The sequence below is a fragment of the Pezoporus wallicus genome, unplaced genomic scaffold, assembly GCF_028554395.1.
Source record: "Pezoporus wallicus isolate ANWC-B61680 ecotype Strahan unplaced genomic scaffold, APGP_CSIRO_Pwel_v1 contig_161, whole genome shotgun sequence".
Lineage (NCBI taxonomy): Eukaryota > Metazoa > Chordata > Aves > Psittaciformes > Psittacidae > Pezoporus > Pezoporus wallicus.
The window spans coordinates 9,842,889-9,859,365 of NW_026642654.1; the positions used below are offsets into that span (position 1 = coordinate 9,842,889).

At 37.2% G+C, this 16,477-nt stretch overlaps 1 protein-coding gene across 1 annotated transcript in view; it reads right to left on the reverse strand.

The window, feature by feature from the left end:
- The window catches only part of TPO (thyroid peroxidase), a 37,469-nt gene extending 22,418 nt beyond the window's left edge, over positions 1-15,051 (reverse strand). The window contains exons 1-6 of the mRNA XM_057431828.1: positions 14,923-15,051; positions 11,754-11,835; positions 9,913-10,082; positions 7,482-7,614; positions 3,075-3,204; positions 354-560 (exon numbers count right to left, since the gene is read on the reverse strand). Of these exons, the coding sequence (XP_057287811.1) occupies positions 354-560; positions 3,075-3,204; positions 7,482-7,614; positions 9,913-10,082; positions 11,754-11,835; positions 14,923-15,016 (816 nt within the window). The 5' untranslated portion in view covers positions 15,017-15,051. The remainder of the gene's footprint in view (positions 1-353; positions 561-3,074; positions 3,205-7,481; positions 7,615-9,912; positions 10,083-11,753; positions 11,836-14,922) is intronic.
- Positions 15,052-16,477: the final 1,426 nt, after the last annotated feature.

Genomic DNA, 16,477 nt, shown 5'->3' on the forward strand with positions numbered 1-16,477 from the left:
TCCCTATTATCTCCAATAGAACTCAAAACTTTAAAGAATGAGAATAATAATGTTGTGGGGAACTAGAAAGGTTTCTCTGCAACATAAACCTGAGAGGTAGAAAAATTTGATATTTTACTAAGTACCTTAGCTATGATTTGTCATCTCTACGAATCAATTTAAATATCTATCTGTTTCATGTAATAGCTGTATTGGGTTTCCATTTTTCTGCCACTGTGTGCTCTAGTATTTCTGGATGATCTACCAACTTCCTTTATAACTAATTCAGTGTATGTGTATCACTAATGTGTTTTACTTTACTCACCTCTTTAAAGCCTTAAATTTATCTTGAAGAAATTAATTTAGAATCTTACCTTTATTGGAAAACATGGGTTTTGTTTTTTGCATGTTGTCTGGCATTCCATTCCGTTTAGGAAGGTGGTTCTACTTGTGCTTTGGGGCGTGAATGCAATGTCATGGTCTATATATTGTCCCCATACCATAATAATATCAGAATACATGTTATCTTCAGTAACAGCCTCATTAGACGCGTGAATGATTGTTTTTGTCACTTCACGAACCTGGGAAAAGAACGAATTTACCTTGGGTGCCAAGCAGTATTTACTTCTTAGAAAATGCTAAAATACAAAAAAGAGGGTAAAGTGATAAAAGCTATCTTTTTATTTTTATTATTATTATTTGCCTTAGAATATTTTATATTGTAGAGTACTTTTAATGCTTTGCCCAAAGACAAAACTGAAAAAAAACCAACAATGAGAATAACCCCAACCTCTGACAGACTTATTTCTGTTCAGGAGCTGAGATACCAGTGCCACAAGGAGGTTCAAAGATGTTTCAGCTGAGTTTTTCTCTATATATTCCAAATGAGCAGTGTATCTTTGATCTGTTCCTTTCCAGAGAATTTTGAAAACCACACATTTCTTTTAGACTGCCCAAATTTTCTTTCTTTTTTTTTCTGTTTTCTGCTCCTTTAACAAATGGATTCTCTTTGCTGGGCAACCTCAAATCACTGTGGATACACAGAGGCTCTGGGCTGCTCTGTACTTAAATGGAGCAGCTTATGCAGCACAGGGGACAAGCGGGTTGCAAATATGTGGTAGCTGAGAGCTCTGCTTCATTTTCCCTGGCAAGGAGAAGCCAAAACATATTTCTGAGACACTTCTGTGAAAGCTGAATAGAGATACAGATGTTCTGAGGGGGAACATATGAAGGCACCTATGCTGCATGTCCAGCCTATACTAATAACCAAACAAAACCATTAAAGCAAAATCAGGAGTCAGTTTGGAATGATTAGGGAAATATTACTCACAGATTCCTCCCTCATGATGCAAAATATTCCCTTGCATACAGCAGCTGCCTTAGAAGTCAAGCAACTGAGAGGAAAGCACATAAAATAGAGCCAAAGAGCGTGCAATGAATACAAGGGCTATATAATGAATGTATAAGGCAGGTGCTGTTAAACAGAATTGGTAGAGACAAGAGGTAATATGGGACTTGTTAGGAACATCAGACTTTATATTGAAATAGTCAAGAGCAGTGATATACACACCTCATAAGGAATAAGTCTTTATATCAGTATCTTAATATCTTCGGTGACCACAAAGCACAAACTTTTTTTTCTTGCAGTTAGTAAGATTTTCTTATCGCCATTAACTTGCACAGCTACGCTGTGTTCTAATATTGCTTTATAGTAATCCTCACACTTATCTCTCACCTTCTTATCATTTTCATGTTGCTTTTTAAAGGATATAGTTGGCTAGCTAAAAGTACAACAAAAGACAATTACATAAATGAGGAAAACCATCTATTGTACTAGTTTTATTCTATCTTACTTCAAAATAAAGCAGAGAACTTTGCTGATGGTCAGATATGATCAGATTTGGTATGGTCATACAGTTTTGTTTTAGTGTGTCTTACTTCATAAGTATGTACCCTAACAAATCTAGAAAAAGACAGCTTGTACAATCTACTGGAAATTTATGTGTGTAAATGTCAGGCATTCATCTTTAAGTGCTAAATTTTGCAGCTTAGAGACACTGTTATTTAATTAATATCATGAGTTGCAGGTGACATTAACACTAAATTCTCTTGCTTATCCTTTATTAAATATATGGTGGTTAAAATAACAAAATTCTGGGTCTATTAAAAGTCAGGTTTTAAAGCCATGATGACAAACTAGAAATAGAAAATCCAGCCCAAATCACTGTACACTACAGTGGGGAATTTTTCACCCAGTTCTTTATGCAAACATTTTTTGTTCAAAGTTTCCTCTGTTGCAGCTCTCCAACTTTTTAAGTATACGAGCTGCTAAAATCCACAAATTTTGCAATGATTTCTTAGCCTGGTAATGTGGGTGAAATCAACATAAAAAAATATGTTATGATTTGACAGTAATACTTGTTAAGTTAGGGTACACTGACATAGGAGAAATGGTATACATGTATACAATGGTACATGGTATACATGCTAGCATGCCTATATGCTTTATATTTATTTAACACCCAACCCTGTTTTGCCCATCCTCCTTCCCTGAATAAAAGCACCATTATTAAAACAAAGAATCATAAGATGACTGGAAAGTCTAGGCTGGTGACGACCTCATGGTGCAGCTTTCTGCTGAAAGCAGAGATTACATTTTCAGAGCCCCAGCAAGTCAGGTCTTGGGTATTTTCCATAAGGGATATCCCAGCAGTTGTCTAGGCAGCCTATTCCAACATTTAATTACTCTCACAACAATTTTTTTTCTTGTATCAGACAAAATTTCTCCTGGAGCAATTAGCGAATGTTGCCTCCTGCCATGTTGGTGTGCACCCCTCTGAAGACCCCCCTCTTCTCTGTAACACCCTTTTCAGCATGGGAGGGCTGTAATTACGTCCCCCCTGCACCACCTTTTCTCTATGCTGAACAATCACCTCCCCAGGTCTGCTGGCTGCCCTACATCTGGGGCAAACCAGAAGGCTCATGCCCCATCTGCTCTCCACCACATTCCTTTTTGGCAGAGCTGCCCCTCAAGGCAGTCTTTGCCCCCTTGCACTACCCCACAGTGCAAATAATCTCATGGTGTATTTTCTAACCAAGGGTAGCTGGACTCCGTTGTATCGGATGCTGGGATCCCATCCTCGAGGTTGACTGAGCCCATCTTCATAGGCTGGTGGAAGCCACCTAGCCAAGGCTGTGTTGGATGCTCCCCATCTAGGATGTTCCCTGAGAAAAGAAAATAAACCAAACCTGGATATAAATTAAATAAATCTAATTAATATAAAATAAACATCAGCCACAGAGTAATACTCCATTGCAATAAGATGTTCATGTAGTAATCTTTGAAAAGGTAACGAATACTGTCTTCATGTATGCCAACATTAGTTCGACTCTAAAGGAAAACAAATTAAATTACTAATGAAATATTACTATCTTCTGTTTATAAGTTGGTTACCTTCCGAAGTCTTTGAAATACTTGCCCCAGTGATTTCCTGATAGTGTTCTCATGCCCTATAAAGTCAGATATACTCAAATTTTTGCAATGTATCTAGTTGACTAAAATTGTAAAGTTAGCTACAAAGCACCAGAAATATTCCCAGGCAATCAGCAGAAATAGAGTGTTAAAACATACATTTATGTCTATTGGGATGCTAAAGAGGGAACAATTATTTTATTAATACTTCACTGATCTCTGGCACACTGAAGTGGCTCAATTTGCCAAGCTATATGGTACAGTAATACTCTTAATTATCCACAATAATTCACACTTGAAGGTTGAAGTATGCTTTAATAAAGCATTCAAATTAGTTACAGTTGATTTGCCTTTATTGAAATTGCATAAAATACTGCACACAGTGTAGTGCTATTTCAGTCAATTAAAAATAATGAAATGTTAATTTAACTGCTTAACCAGTGATTTTTCTCATGATTGCTTTTATATTTTATCAGATCATTGGAATGCTACTTTAGTAAAACCCTTCTCACATGCTTTTTTATTATTGCATTAAACATGTTAATGTCTTGGAATCTTGCTTGAGTTAAAAAGGTTTTTATCTAGGGCAGCTGAAATAATGAGGTTTTGGTACCATACAGCTTTATAGAGTAGTCAAATTTGATTACTACACATTCTGTATTTGGGAAATGAGACTTTTCATTCACTTGTGAAAAAGTGGAATTGCAAAATTTGGGTTTTGTTTTGGCTTCCTTAGAAAGAACCTGGAGATTTAAGATGCATTTCACTATCCAGACTTACGTATTTTAAATGTTATTTTAATGTCCTGCCCCTGGGTCAATCACAAGCAACCAGTGACGCAATAGCACAAGCGTCTAGACAGGTTCTTAGAGGCGTTCAGTCATAAGCCCGCAGATGGTAGACTTGCGCCAGTGGCTCCTCAGTCAAGTGCACACACCAGGGGTATGAACCTGCGGTTACTCTCACTTGTCTGTATGGACGGGTGAGTGTCTAAACAGTAGATGACAAGGTGCATGGGAAGCTGCAGATCCAGCATTGCATGTGGGCAGACCAGCACATGGGTAGCTCAAGTTAGCTCAGGAGTTGACAGTTGTGGTCGGACACTTCCTGATTGCCTAAGCAGCCTTTTTTTTTCCAACCAGATTTGGATATCCCACTTGCCCTTGGTCATCGTGCTTGTAGTAAACGTGGTTAAAGCCCTTCCCAAATCTTTGCTCACGAAGCCAAGCCATCAATCAATCAATCAATCAATCAATGTCCTGCCTAGTTTCAGGTAGAAAGATGACTGCCATATGGCAATTTATTAAATGGATATTGTCATGTTTTACAGTCTGTGAGCTTCCATGGACATAACTTCTGTCAAACATGGAAGATTTCTGAAAAATAAGCCAGCTACTAAACCGAACAGCTTGTATTGAAGCCGCTATCCTAAAGGGAACATCTTAATTCCATGATATAGTTAATGGATTTAGCTAGGACTGCTCATTCATTCTACTAGATGAGCCATATTCATACCCCTAACTCTGATGGTACTAGAGCTTCAGAGTAAGCATCAGGTCCTCACCTGCTGAAATGATTAATGGAACAGCAGTGAAATAGAAATGCTGCAGATAAAATGCCACAGATAAAATGCGTTGTAGCTTCACAAATATTAGGCATACAAAAAGTAATCTAGTCATCTAAGCACCTGTCCACCAAGGCAGAGAGACAGACAACTCCTAGAAGCCATCCTGTCATCCCATCCTATTTCTCACTATTAGGAAGAGCCAAAGCTGCAGCCTTGCAGTAGACGTATTACTACCCCTCAGAAAGCTAAGATTAGGTGAGGTTAATTGCACTGTGAGATTCCATTCCTTAAGCACCTGTAGCTCCTTCACCTTTGAACCCCTTTCATTGCACTACACACTAAAAATCTACACAGATCAATGCTAGTTATCTGGGGTAAAAAATGATGAAAAATAGCTATCTGGCCATGCCTATCTCCTTTATACTTATTTTAAAATAATGCTGTGAATTTGTTTTGCTTATTATACACACATATGTCTTCAGGCAGAAAGAAAAGTAAAATCTTTTGATACCTGTTACTAGTAAAAGTGGATAATGATATTGCTGCAAACCTCTGGTGTCATGTTGACATCCTCTGTGAAGGCTGTGTTTATGTTATTCTGTAACACATTTGTTCTAGGAAGTTCACACTAAACCAAACCAATCTCAGAGCTGTGGAATAAATAATTTGTAATCTATCTGATCTGTCCCAAATATGTGAACTAACCAAGTAAAACATCTGTGAAGAATTTCCATGCTAACTGATGGTTCAAATACACTTTTTTAATAGGTAAACAATTAACTCCACTGTGAATTTTGGTTTTAAACTGCAGTATTTGCTGATCTACAGAACAGTTGCACATTCCTACTGGGTGACAAAAATTACAGCATAAGTCCTGATATGTTTTCTGTCTGAAAGTGGCAGTTGTAAAGCAAGGAAAAGTACAGACTGGTACTTCATTTAATGTTTGAAGTATTTGAAGCTGGTTCACACTGTAGAATATATTGTTTACCTCAAAGCATAATGGGCTTTTTAAGCTGACTTATTTCAGTAAAGCCTGAGGTATTTCAAGGGGCTCATGGAGTTTTACACTCACTGTTTTTCTTTTCCTTTAAGCACTCTTAAACAGGTGTTTAAAGAGTCTGAAATGTCACCACATATGAGTGCTGGGTTTAAACACCAATTTGGTGTAAGCATAAACGTATAAAAAGTAGAACACAGTGACTACAGACTAACCAGACTCAATGCATCATATTTGTCCTACCCAGCTGAAATCCCTATTCACATCCTACTGTTGTCAGAGTCATTTAAGAGAAATAAACTTTACCTTATCCATAGCAGATTGAATTTCTCTCCATCTCTGGAGAGACAGAGTACAGTTGCCATGCTGGCAAATTAAGAGCTTCAGACATGTGCCTGTGTTCAGCTGCATGAATCTTGGCCAATGTATTTAAGCCCTGATGGAGCCGTCAGTGAAAATATTATACTAGCTGTTAGCTCAGATTCCAAGCAACTCTGCAAGTCCCTGGGGGAAATTATGGATATCCACATAGTTAGATTTATAACGTCGATGCATATCAGGTTGTGTCCTTTCAACAAAGAGCTGAGCCTATCATCAGGAATATTCCTTGCAAATGACTTGTGATGTAGCAAAACAGATTCATCTTATAAAGCCAGAACGGTGGAATAATAAAACTACATAATTTTACTTACGTAGTTCATTCACTATGTTGCAGAGTGCATTAAACTGTGCAACGCTAACAACTTTCCATTTACAGCTCTGTAGTCTTTCAGTTGTAAACACTACAGTCTGCCTTTCAGTTTGTGACCTTACATGTATGTATCCAAAGCCTGCTGAGAATAAATATTTTTTACCCTTGTATTCCTTGCCCTCCTTCTCAGTTTTACACCCCCATTGCATTAGAGGATTCTAAAAATACAGTTACATCTGTTATGTTGGGTTTTGCAGGAAACAATTGCCACATATATTAGGTAACAAGTAGATAATAGTAGTAAATAATAGTAATTCAGATAGAAAATAAGCATATATTTATATTTATATAAAACCAAATATATTCTCCAGAATTTTTATGTTCATGTTTGCTAAATATTAAGGTTGTGGGAAAATATGAAAATGAGATTTTCTTTTTGTTCCTTGTGAAGTAAAATAAATGCTAGGTTAGTATTCAGCCTGTTTAATTTTTATAGAAAAAGACTGTATAGAATCAGTCCTCCTTAAATTTAAATTTCCTTACATAATATCAGAAGCCTTTATAGGGAAAGCCTGTCTGCAAATGTTAGTGTACCAAAGTTTAGATGAAGTGGTTCTTCCTCTGGGAGATTTCAAAAGCACCTCATGTATGCCAAATATAGCTGATTGAGGTTATCCTCCCTGCCCAGTTTTTCTAGGAAAAAGTAAACATCGCTTCTTGAGTTTAAAGAATAAGAAAGAAGTTTGCAGGGCACAATTCTTATATTACATACCTGTTATTGCAGGCACCAGTGATGAGTCGGTATTTATTAGCTACGCAATTGTCTGGACATTTTGGTGGCAACATATAAGGCAGACATCCAGAAATATTAGCAATTGTAGTAAGTAGATCAGCTGATAAAAGATCTGAAAGAAGAAACCAAATAAGCGATTTGCTCTACTGCTATATAGCTGCTATTGGAGAAAAGGCATCATTGTCAGGTACTACTTCAGGATCCCCTCTTTGCTTCCTAGGAAAGAGGACTTTGAGAGAAGCGTTGCAGGAAGCAGTCTTGGGGACTTAGAGGAAACAGAAGGTGAAAGGAGAGAGCTGTTTTTATTATCTAATGCAGAGAATAAGAAGATGAACCTTGATGAACTCAGAGATTTTTTGCCATTCAAAAGGACTGTAAACATCACATGCTGAAAGAAAATGGTAGTGTGAGCATCTAAGTGCACCCTCAGCAAGTTTGCCGATGACACCAAGCTGTGTGGTTCGGTTGATATGCTGGAGGGAAGGAATGTCATCCAGAGGAACCTCGACACGCTTGTGAGGTGGGCTGATGCCAAACTCATGGAGTTTAACTAGTGCAAGGTCCTACACCTGGGTTGGATCAATCCCAGGCACAGCTACAGACTGGGCAGAGAAGAGATTCAGAGCAGCCCTGAGGAGAAGTACTTGGGGCTGCTGGTCAATGAGAAAATGAACATGAGCTGGCAGTGTGTGCTTGCAGCCCAGAAAGCCAACCGTATCCTGGGCTGCATCAAAAGGAGAGTGACCATCAGGTAGAAGGGGGTGATCCTGCCCCTTTACTCTGCTCTTGTGAGACCTCACCTGGAGTATTGTGTACAGTTCTGGTGTCCTCAACATAAAAAGGACATGGAACTGTTGGAACAAGTCCAGAGAAGGGCCACAAGGATGATCAGGGAACTGGAACACCTCCCGTATGAAGACAGGCTGAGAAAGTTGGGGCTGTTTAGCCTGGAGAAGAGAAGGCTGCGTGGAGACCTCATAGCAGCTTTCCAGTATATGAAGGGGAGCTACAAGGATGCTGGGGAGGTACTCTTCATTAGGGACTGTAGTGATAGGACAAGGGGTAACTGGTTAAAACTTAAACAGGGGAAGTTTAGATTGGATATAAGGAGGAAATTCTTTCCTGTTAGGGTATTGAGGCACTGGAATGGGTTGCCCAGGGAGGTTGTGAATGCTCCATCCCTGGCAGTGCTCAAGACCAGGTTGGACGAAGCCTTGGGTGATATGGTTTAGTGTGAGGTGTCCCTGCCTATGGCAGGGGGGGTGGAACTTGATGATCTTAAGGTCCTTTCCAACCCTAATGATTCTATGATTCTATGATTCTAAGACTTGCCCTTGTCTCCCCACTGGTCACCCAGTCCTACCACAATTCTGAAATAAACTGCTTTATTTTGAAACTGCATCAGAAGGGAAATAATTGTATCTCTGTGTGTGAATGTCTGTGTATATATAAATATATGCACACACACATATATGTATACTTTTAGTTCTACAGATGTCCCATTAGTTTAGTAAGCTACATTTCTGCAAGATAAAAATATAATAAACTGTGGACCTTGACATTTGTCTACAACACTAATGATTCCATATCTTGAAAAATAATGTCATAACACTAAGAGAATACACATTATAATTATACAGTTCATGCTGCTGTAAATTACAGAATTAAATTACAGAAAACCAGCTCAGTGTTTCTGAATTTTTGAGCCTTCCAGACACTAAACAGGCATCATCAAATTAATCTGTAATTAATAGCAACAAGAACTTTACTTTACTTAGACAATTATATATCAATGAATTTTTTGGACTACCCCTCTTGCTTTCTCTATCTAACAGAAAACCCCAATATTTAAAATAGAAACAAAGTGGAAATAAATGTGTAACAGCAATGCATTATAAAATCAGTTTTAGAAATAAGAAAGTATTTTCTTGAAAAAGGGATATTAATAAGGCCATCAATGTCCAGAGGAAGTCTATTTGAAAATGTCATAGATGGATAGAAATTGTATTATTTTATCTGTAGAGCCTAGGCTCCAGATGCACTAAACCCAAAGTGCTGGCTCAGGTAGATATTTCACTGAAAACAGGAAGCTTGAAACACTGCAGACATGAAAGCTGGTTTATAGGCGATATAAATATACAATTATAAGTTCACAGGATTCCAGTGGCATAGTGTTGCTCTCCTCAACTATAGGAACACAGCCCACTCTCTAGCAAAGAAAAATGTGAACTACTGATTATGCGAGGTGCTTTTAGGAGCAAAAGAGAGGGCATCCTTGCCCCAGAGTGCAGACAAGATATGTACTCTTGCCAATGGTAAAATAAAAATGAATCTAACCTAACTTTAATCTAAAAGACAACATTCAGAAAATCAACAGGGTTTTTTGCCAGTGTCAGTGTACTATATTTACCAGTTGGATGCAATGAGCGTTTGTGCCTCTGGCAAACCTTTTGTTTCAGCACTTGAATTGACATTTCCATTCTTTCAGCTGCTTGGGAAATATCTTGACTCTCTTGTTCAGGAAATTTTGAGAAAGCCAGGAGCAAGGCAGGAGCTGATAGTCCCCTTCCTTGGATATTTCTATAATTGAGATAAAAAAAAAAACCAGAAGGTTGTTTTTTTTTTTTTAATATATAACATTTTAGAACTTGTTTGTGGCTCTATTTTTCTATGTTGGATATGTTCTGATTTTAAGATATATTTTGATTGAAGAGTATGCTGGGAAAGAATAGAAGGCTACTTTGTGACCTTGTTCTGCAAGGAAAGTTCTGGAAAAGAAAGGGAATATATGGGGCATATACGCAGTGTTAAGATTGTGAGAAGCCTTAGGATGAGACAGAAACTGTTGGGATGGACAGAGATGGCAGAACAAAATAGCTGGGAAGACCTTATTCAGGATAATACAAGACTCCTACTCTAGACACATTGAAGTGAGTATGTTTTGCTTTCATGCAACATTTAATATCAAATACAATCTCAGTCTTTGCAGGTAGATTCACAAATGCTTCAGCACTTAGGAGTTCATGAATTGAAGTTCATGATAGAGACATGTCTCCTGTCAGAGACTGTCCAGGCACCTGCCTTGCACTGACTAGTTATATATGGTATATATATTAGTTCTGGCAATTGGTTCAATAGGGCTTCATTAGACAGTTATGTGGCTATATATGTTAGTTTACAGCCTGGCCTTACCTCTAACGTTAAGGAGCTCAGGTTTGATGAGATAACTTCTGTAACATAAACTTAAACAATAAATATATGAAAAATCCTTTTTACTGTGAGAGTAGTCAGATACTGCAATAGGCTTCCCAGAAAGGCTGTGAAGTCTCCATCTTTGGAGATAAGTCCTAAACTGACTCTTGCAGCTTAGAAAAAAACACTCCAGTCTATTCCATTTCCAGACATGGTCACAGGTTGCAGACATCCCTGAGGCTGAATGGTTAAATTTTTTAGACTCCTGGTTAGTCATCTTGCAGCATTTTCATTCCTATAAGGAGATCACTCTCATAGCATAACTCAGTCACAAGGGAGCTTTCCTTAAGTTGTTCACTACCCACAGTTCAAGATAAATGTTTTATTTCCTTTCCTTTATCCTTTCATTACTTCTGGTTTAGATGGAAAGAGAAATGTGAAACTCACTTCAACAGTCCCATTTAAGGCAATAGGGGTTTGACACATGCCATAGGAATTGCTCCCACTTCACTCTGCACTAGAAAAAAGATTATTAATGTTCAAAACCAAAGTGTTCATAAAATTATAATGTCATGAGCCATGTTAATGGAATGTGCTGCGCTGCTTAGATCAGAAAAACATTCCTGTTTATTTTCATATTTCTTATTTTTCTTACATTTTAAGAGAGCAATTTATGTCCAATTTTAATGGACATATTATTAATGGACATATTTATTAGTTTATATTATATATAAATTATGTCCAATTTATGTCCAATTAATGGAGCAATTTGCTCCATCCCTGGCAGTGTTCAAGTTCAGGCTGGACAGAGCCTTGGGTGACAAGGTTTAGTGTGAAGTGGCCCTGCCCATGGCAGGGGGCTTGGAACTAGATGATCTTAAGGTCCTTTCCAACTCTAACTATTCTATGATTCTATGTGGTGGTAACACACAAGGTTATATTGATTCAGGTGATCATAAACATAATCCATATGTTTTCTCAAAGAATCAGACTGATCTCAAACTTCTCTGGTATGAAAGGTTTTTGCTGAATAAATCCTTCACTATTTTTTTTCTTTACCTTTTCAGTGCATAATGTGCAGCACAATCCACTAGACTAGAGCCCTTTTGGATAGCCTCAGTAATGCAGTTATCTTCAGTTTCTTCTCAGTAGGGGAAAAAAATAAAAGAAAGAGGAATATGTTATTCAAAAATTTACATTTAAAACATATACAGGTTTGTAATATTAAGATATGTGTAATTTTTCCCTTTTAAAATGATCTCCATATTTTAGTGTTCATGAAACTAATGTTGTGGCTTCTGATCTTTCTGAAAGATCAGGTATGGGTAGTAAAACAATTCTTCCCTAATTTATTTGGCTTGAAAAGTTAGACTTTCCTTCTGTTTTTTCCAATATAAATCCAGCTGTGCACATGTTAAGTAGTACCAAACATAACAGGTCTAGCTGAAACGTTTTGTATATGCAATTAAGATTGTTAGGTTTCAGATGGATTTTTCATTAAAATGTCCTTGGACTGATAGCACAAATCCGAGCCTCCCTGTCACAGTTTAAACCTAGCCAGACAGCTTGTTTACTCATTCCCAGTGAGTGGTGCTGGGCTAGAAGGAATCGAGGCCCGTGTCCATCCCCCCCCGGGGGCTCTCACCTTCTCCGCTCCTGGAGGGATGGTGAGGAGAATCGAAAGAATGCAACTCCCACGGGTTGAGACAAGAACAGTCCAGCAACCAATGTACAACACAAATCACCACCGCTACCACCAATGACAACAATGATAAGAGAAAATAACAAGGGAAGAGAATACGATACCACCCGCCGAGAAACGAGTCCGACCCGGAAGACTCCGTGTTCTTCCGGGTAACTCCCAGTTACCCCCCCAGGCATGACGTGCTGTGGTCTAGCTTGTGTCAAGTGTCTGTGTCAAGACACCTCTTTGTCTAGCTTGTGTCAAGACACCTCTTTGTCTAGCTTGTGTCAAGTGTCCTGTCTCTGCTTCCTCCTGGCTTCCCCTCCTCCCTGGCAGAGCATGAGCTTCACAAAGTCCTTAGTCAGGGTAAACATCACTTAGCAACAACCGAAAACATCGGTATTATCAGCACTGTTCCCAGGCTGAAAGTCAAAACACAACACTGCACCAGCTACCAAGAAGGAGAAAAATTGACTGCTACTGCTAAACGCAGGACACACCCTCACAGGTAATATGAGCTGGCCTGAGCCACATGAAGAATTCAAGTCAATCTTCAGGTATAATTAACAAACTTTAAAACCTTCTGGGACCTGACAAATGCATGAAAGCCTTATTCCCATTTCTCCATATATGTTTGATGGAAAGATATATGTGAACCTAATGATAGCTCAGCTGTGTTATTTTTCATGGTCCTATCATGGAACACAGATCATTCCTCTTTTGTGTACATCTAGCTTTATATTAAATGAATCAGTCATATTTAAAGCCCAGCAGTTTATTTCTGTACTTTGTGGGATCACTCATTTTTTTCTTAGACAATGACTCATAAATAATAATAGATCGCTAAGAACCATTTATGTGCAATTGCTCATCATTTATATACAGTGCAATTTTAGGTGACATATTTTACTGTAGTTCATGTTGTGTTATTTCTGTGATTTATTTTTTGAATAGGTCTCTCAGCTCAAGGGACAATAATGTGTGATGAGGAGTAATCTTTCGTAGGCAAAATTCTAGTCCACTCTACTAAAGATCTTTTCAGCATCTAAGTATAGCAGTAGTTATTTCTGTTTTTTCTCTTTTTCACCTATGTGTGATAATGATTTGTTTAATGTTATACTTCAGATTTCTGTTACATCTAAAAACTTTTTTGGGACTATGTTAAAAACCAAGACTGATCCTTGTAGGCCATACGACAGCTAATTATTTTAGAAATTAATATTGGATTATTTTTAATAATTTTTTGGAGGTTTACGTCCAAGAAATACATTATGCTCACAGTATTGTTCATCATGTGATAGTGATTCAGACTCTGATCTAATAAAGAAGGTCTATGTGCTATACTTGAATTCCATTGTCTCTTTCATTTTCTACTAAGAAGTATGATTTTGGTACCAATGCGATGTCTCAAAAATGTGGTTCTTACAGTAATAAACATAAACATTATCTTGCATTGTTCCCATCAGACCAAAAGACACTTACTATAAAAAAAACACCTATGCAGTGCATCTCTTCCGTTTATTTAGTCCATTCTATTTAGCCCATATACATTCATTTTGTTTTAACTAACATACTATATAACTTCATTTTAGGCCATGTCTTTCCAAACAATTAATGTGGAAGCTCTAACTAAAGAATCCACTACTGAATAATATGATTCCCTGTTTCATAGTGATGGTCCAAAAAAGATTTCCCATTGGAAGAAAGGGCTTGGGGATTGTTTTTGTTTGTTTGTTTGGTTGGTTGGTTTTGTTTGCTTGTTTGTTTTACAATAGAAATTTATTTTATTTGGATTGTACACTAATTTCAGGTGAAAACTTTCCTAAGGAGCCGTCTCACCATCCCTTTTGAATCATATCCAGCTATATAATTTAAGATAATCTAAAAGCTGAAATCCTGATTCTTCTTCATCTCTCCCTTTAATGTAAAATGGGTCTCTGAAGAATTGAAATTCTATCTAGTAACTCCTATATCTTTAATTTATTAGATCTAACTAATTTAGATAGAGCAGATAGAAATAAAATAGCTCTCATGTTTAAAATGCTGAGTACATTGTTTGAACATAGGCATTACTGCAATCTGAGATGCTCTAAAATCAACCTGGTATCTTCAGGGTGCCAGAAAAGGGCCCATAGGAAACTTGTCCTCTCATGGGCCAGCACAAGGGTGCCAGGTGGGACGTCCTATAGCAAAGGAGTCTAGCTCAGGATGACTGAACGTAGTGATTGGCAGTCTGGGAAAGAAATCCAGCAGTCATGCTTGTAAACATGTCACCTGACATGAATGTCGCTAAGAAAATAAAATCACTCCCAAAGAATACATAATCAAGATACATTATACATACAAATTTTTCCTTTGTGAATGAAGCTGCATTTTAAAAGAAAACACCCATGGAATAATTCTCACAGAAGTTAGATAGTGTATTTTGCACATAAAAAGAGATTAAGCTAAACTGCCATTGCTAAACTGCAGTGCTAGTGTATTTTTAGCTTAACAGTAGTATTAGACAAAAGAAAATAACATGCATTTTTTTCTGTTACTTACCAAAGAGGATATCTTTGCCTAGCTGAAGGAAAGAAAAGAAAACAGCTGTGAAGGCTATAGCTGCTGAAAATCCCAAAATAATGAGCATTTTCATCTACAAGAAAGAAGAGATAACTGTTGACAAAGTACATACCTTCATCTTCTAATTATAAGACATACTATAAATAATTTCCTGCATATGGTAAAATTTACTTTAAAATTTGTTTTGTAGCTCCATGTTCGACTATGTTTTTGAAGTTCAAAATATTAATTTTTAGAAGCTGTAATTCAGTTTCTTTTTTTTCCTTCCTTATTACTTTTTCTCACTTTAAGAAATTTCTAGCCAAGGAAATACATCACTTTATTTTATAACACAATATGTTCTGACAATATTAACAACACTTTGCCTATATATTACAAAATCAGCAACATTTTACCATTCATTTTAAACTTCTCTGTGCGCTAACATGCTTTGACTGCAAATTAGTCATTGCGCATGAGATAGTGAAACTGGCAAAACTAAAAATATCGATCAGACTCCTCTACACTCCTATATATGTATAACTGTAGTATCAAGCACAATGAATATGCTCACATGGCTAATGTGAGCTACATTTTCTATTTCAGTACATGGATTTTCTGGTAGTTATTACAGCAGTGCAAATATATAAACTATCCAATAGGTAACATTTTTCACATGCAATACGTTGATTGGAGATTGAAAGACTTAAAATATCTTTAGCTCTATAATCTATCAGCATGAAATAATTTTATAAATAAATAATATTATTCATAAATAATAATAACTCAACTCTAAAAATTCAGGGATGCAATATTGCTCATAGAAACTCAATATGAAAACAGCCATTCTTTTTACATTTCGTGAGTTAATATGATGAATTTCTTTTGGAAAATGAAAAAAGGAAAAGTTTTATAGTCTGACCTTTTGTCTGCTGAGGAGATTTTCTTCCACAGTTCTGTACCTTACTGACGGCAGTAACTGCTCTGAAATATGAATGAGAAGTACTTTCCAAGGGCCCATCTTATGCTATCAGCTTTATGCACTGGTACTCACTCAAGCCTTAACAGTACAAATGATTTCAAAATCTTTTTGGTCACACTGTGTACCCCCAAAGCAGAAACTAACATTAATGCTTGACTTCATTATTATTGTCCTGCTAGACACCGAGAGCTATCTATGTAGTCAGTTCTGATATCACAGTTGTCTTCATGGAAATGTGAAGGACAAATATTCAGACAAAAAAAAAAAAAAATACTGCCATGTTATGAAGTAAATTGAATCATAGAATGGTTCAGGTTGAAAGGAAGCTTAAAGATCATTCAACACCTTCCACTAGACCAGGTTGTTCAAAGCCTCATCCAAACTGTGCCAGTGTCTCACAACCCTCACAGGAAATAACTTCCTTATATCTGATCTAGATCTCTGTTCTTTCAATTTAAAGCCATTCCTCCTTGTTCTGTCACTACATGCCCTTGCAAAGAGTCCCTCTCCAGATTTCTTGTAGGCCATTCCTTTGGGTACTGGTAGGCTGCTCTAAGGTTTCCCCAGAGCTTT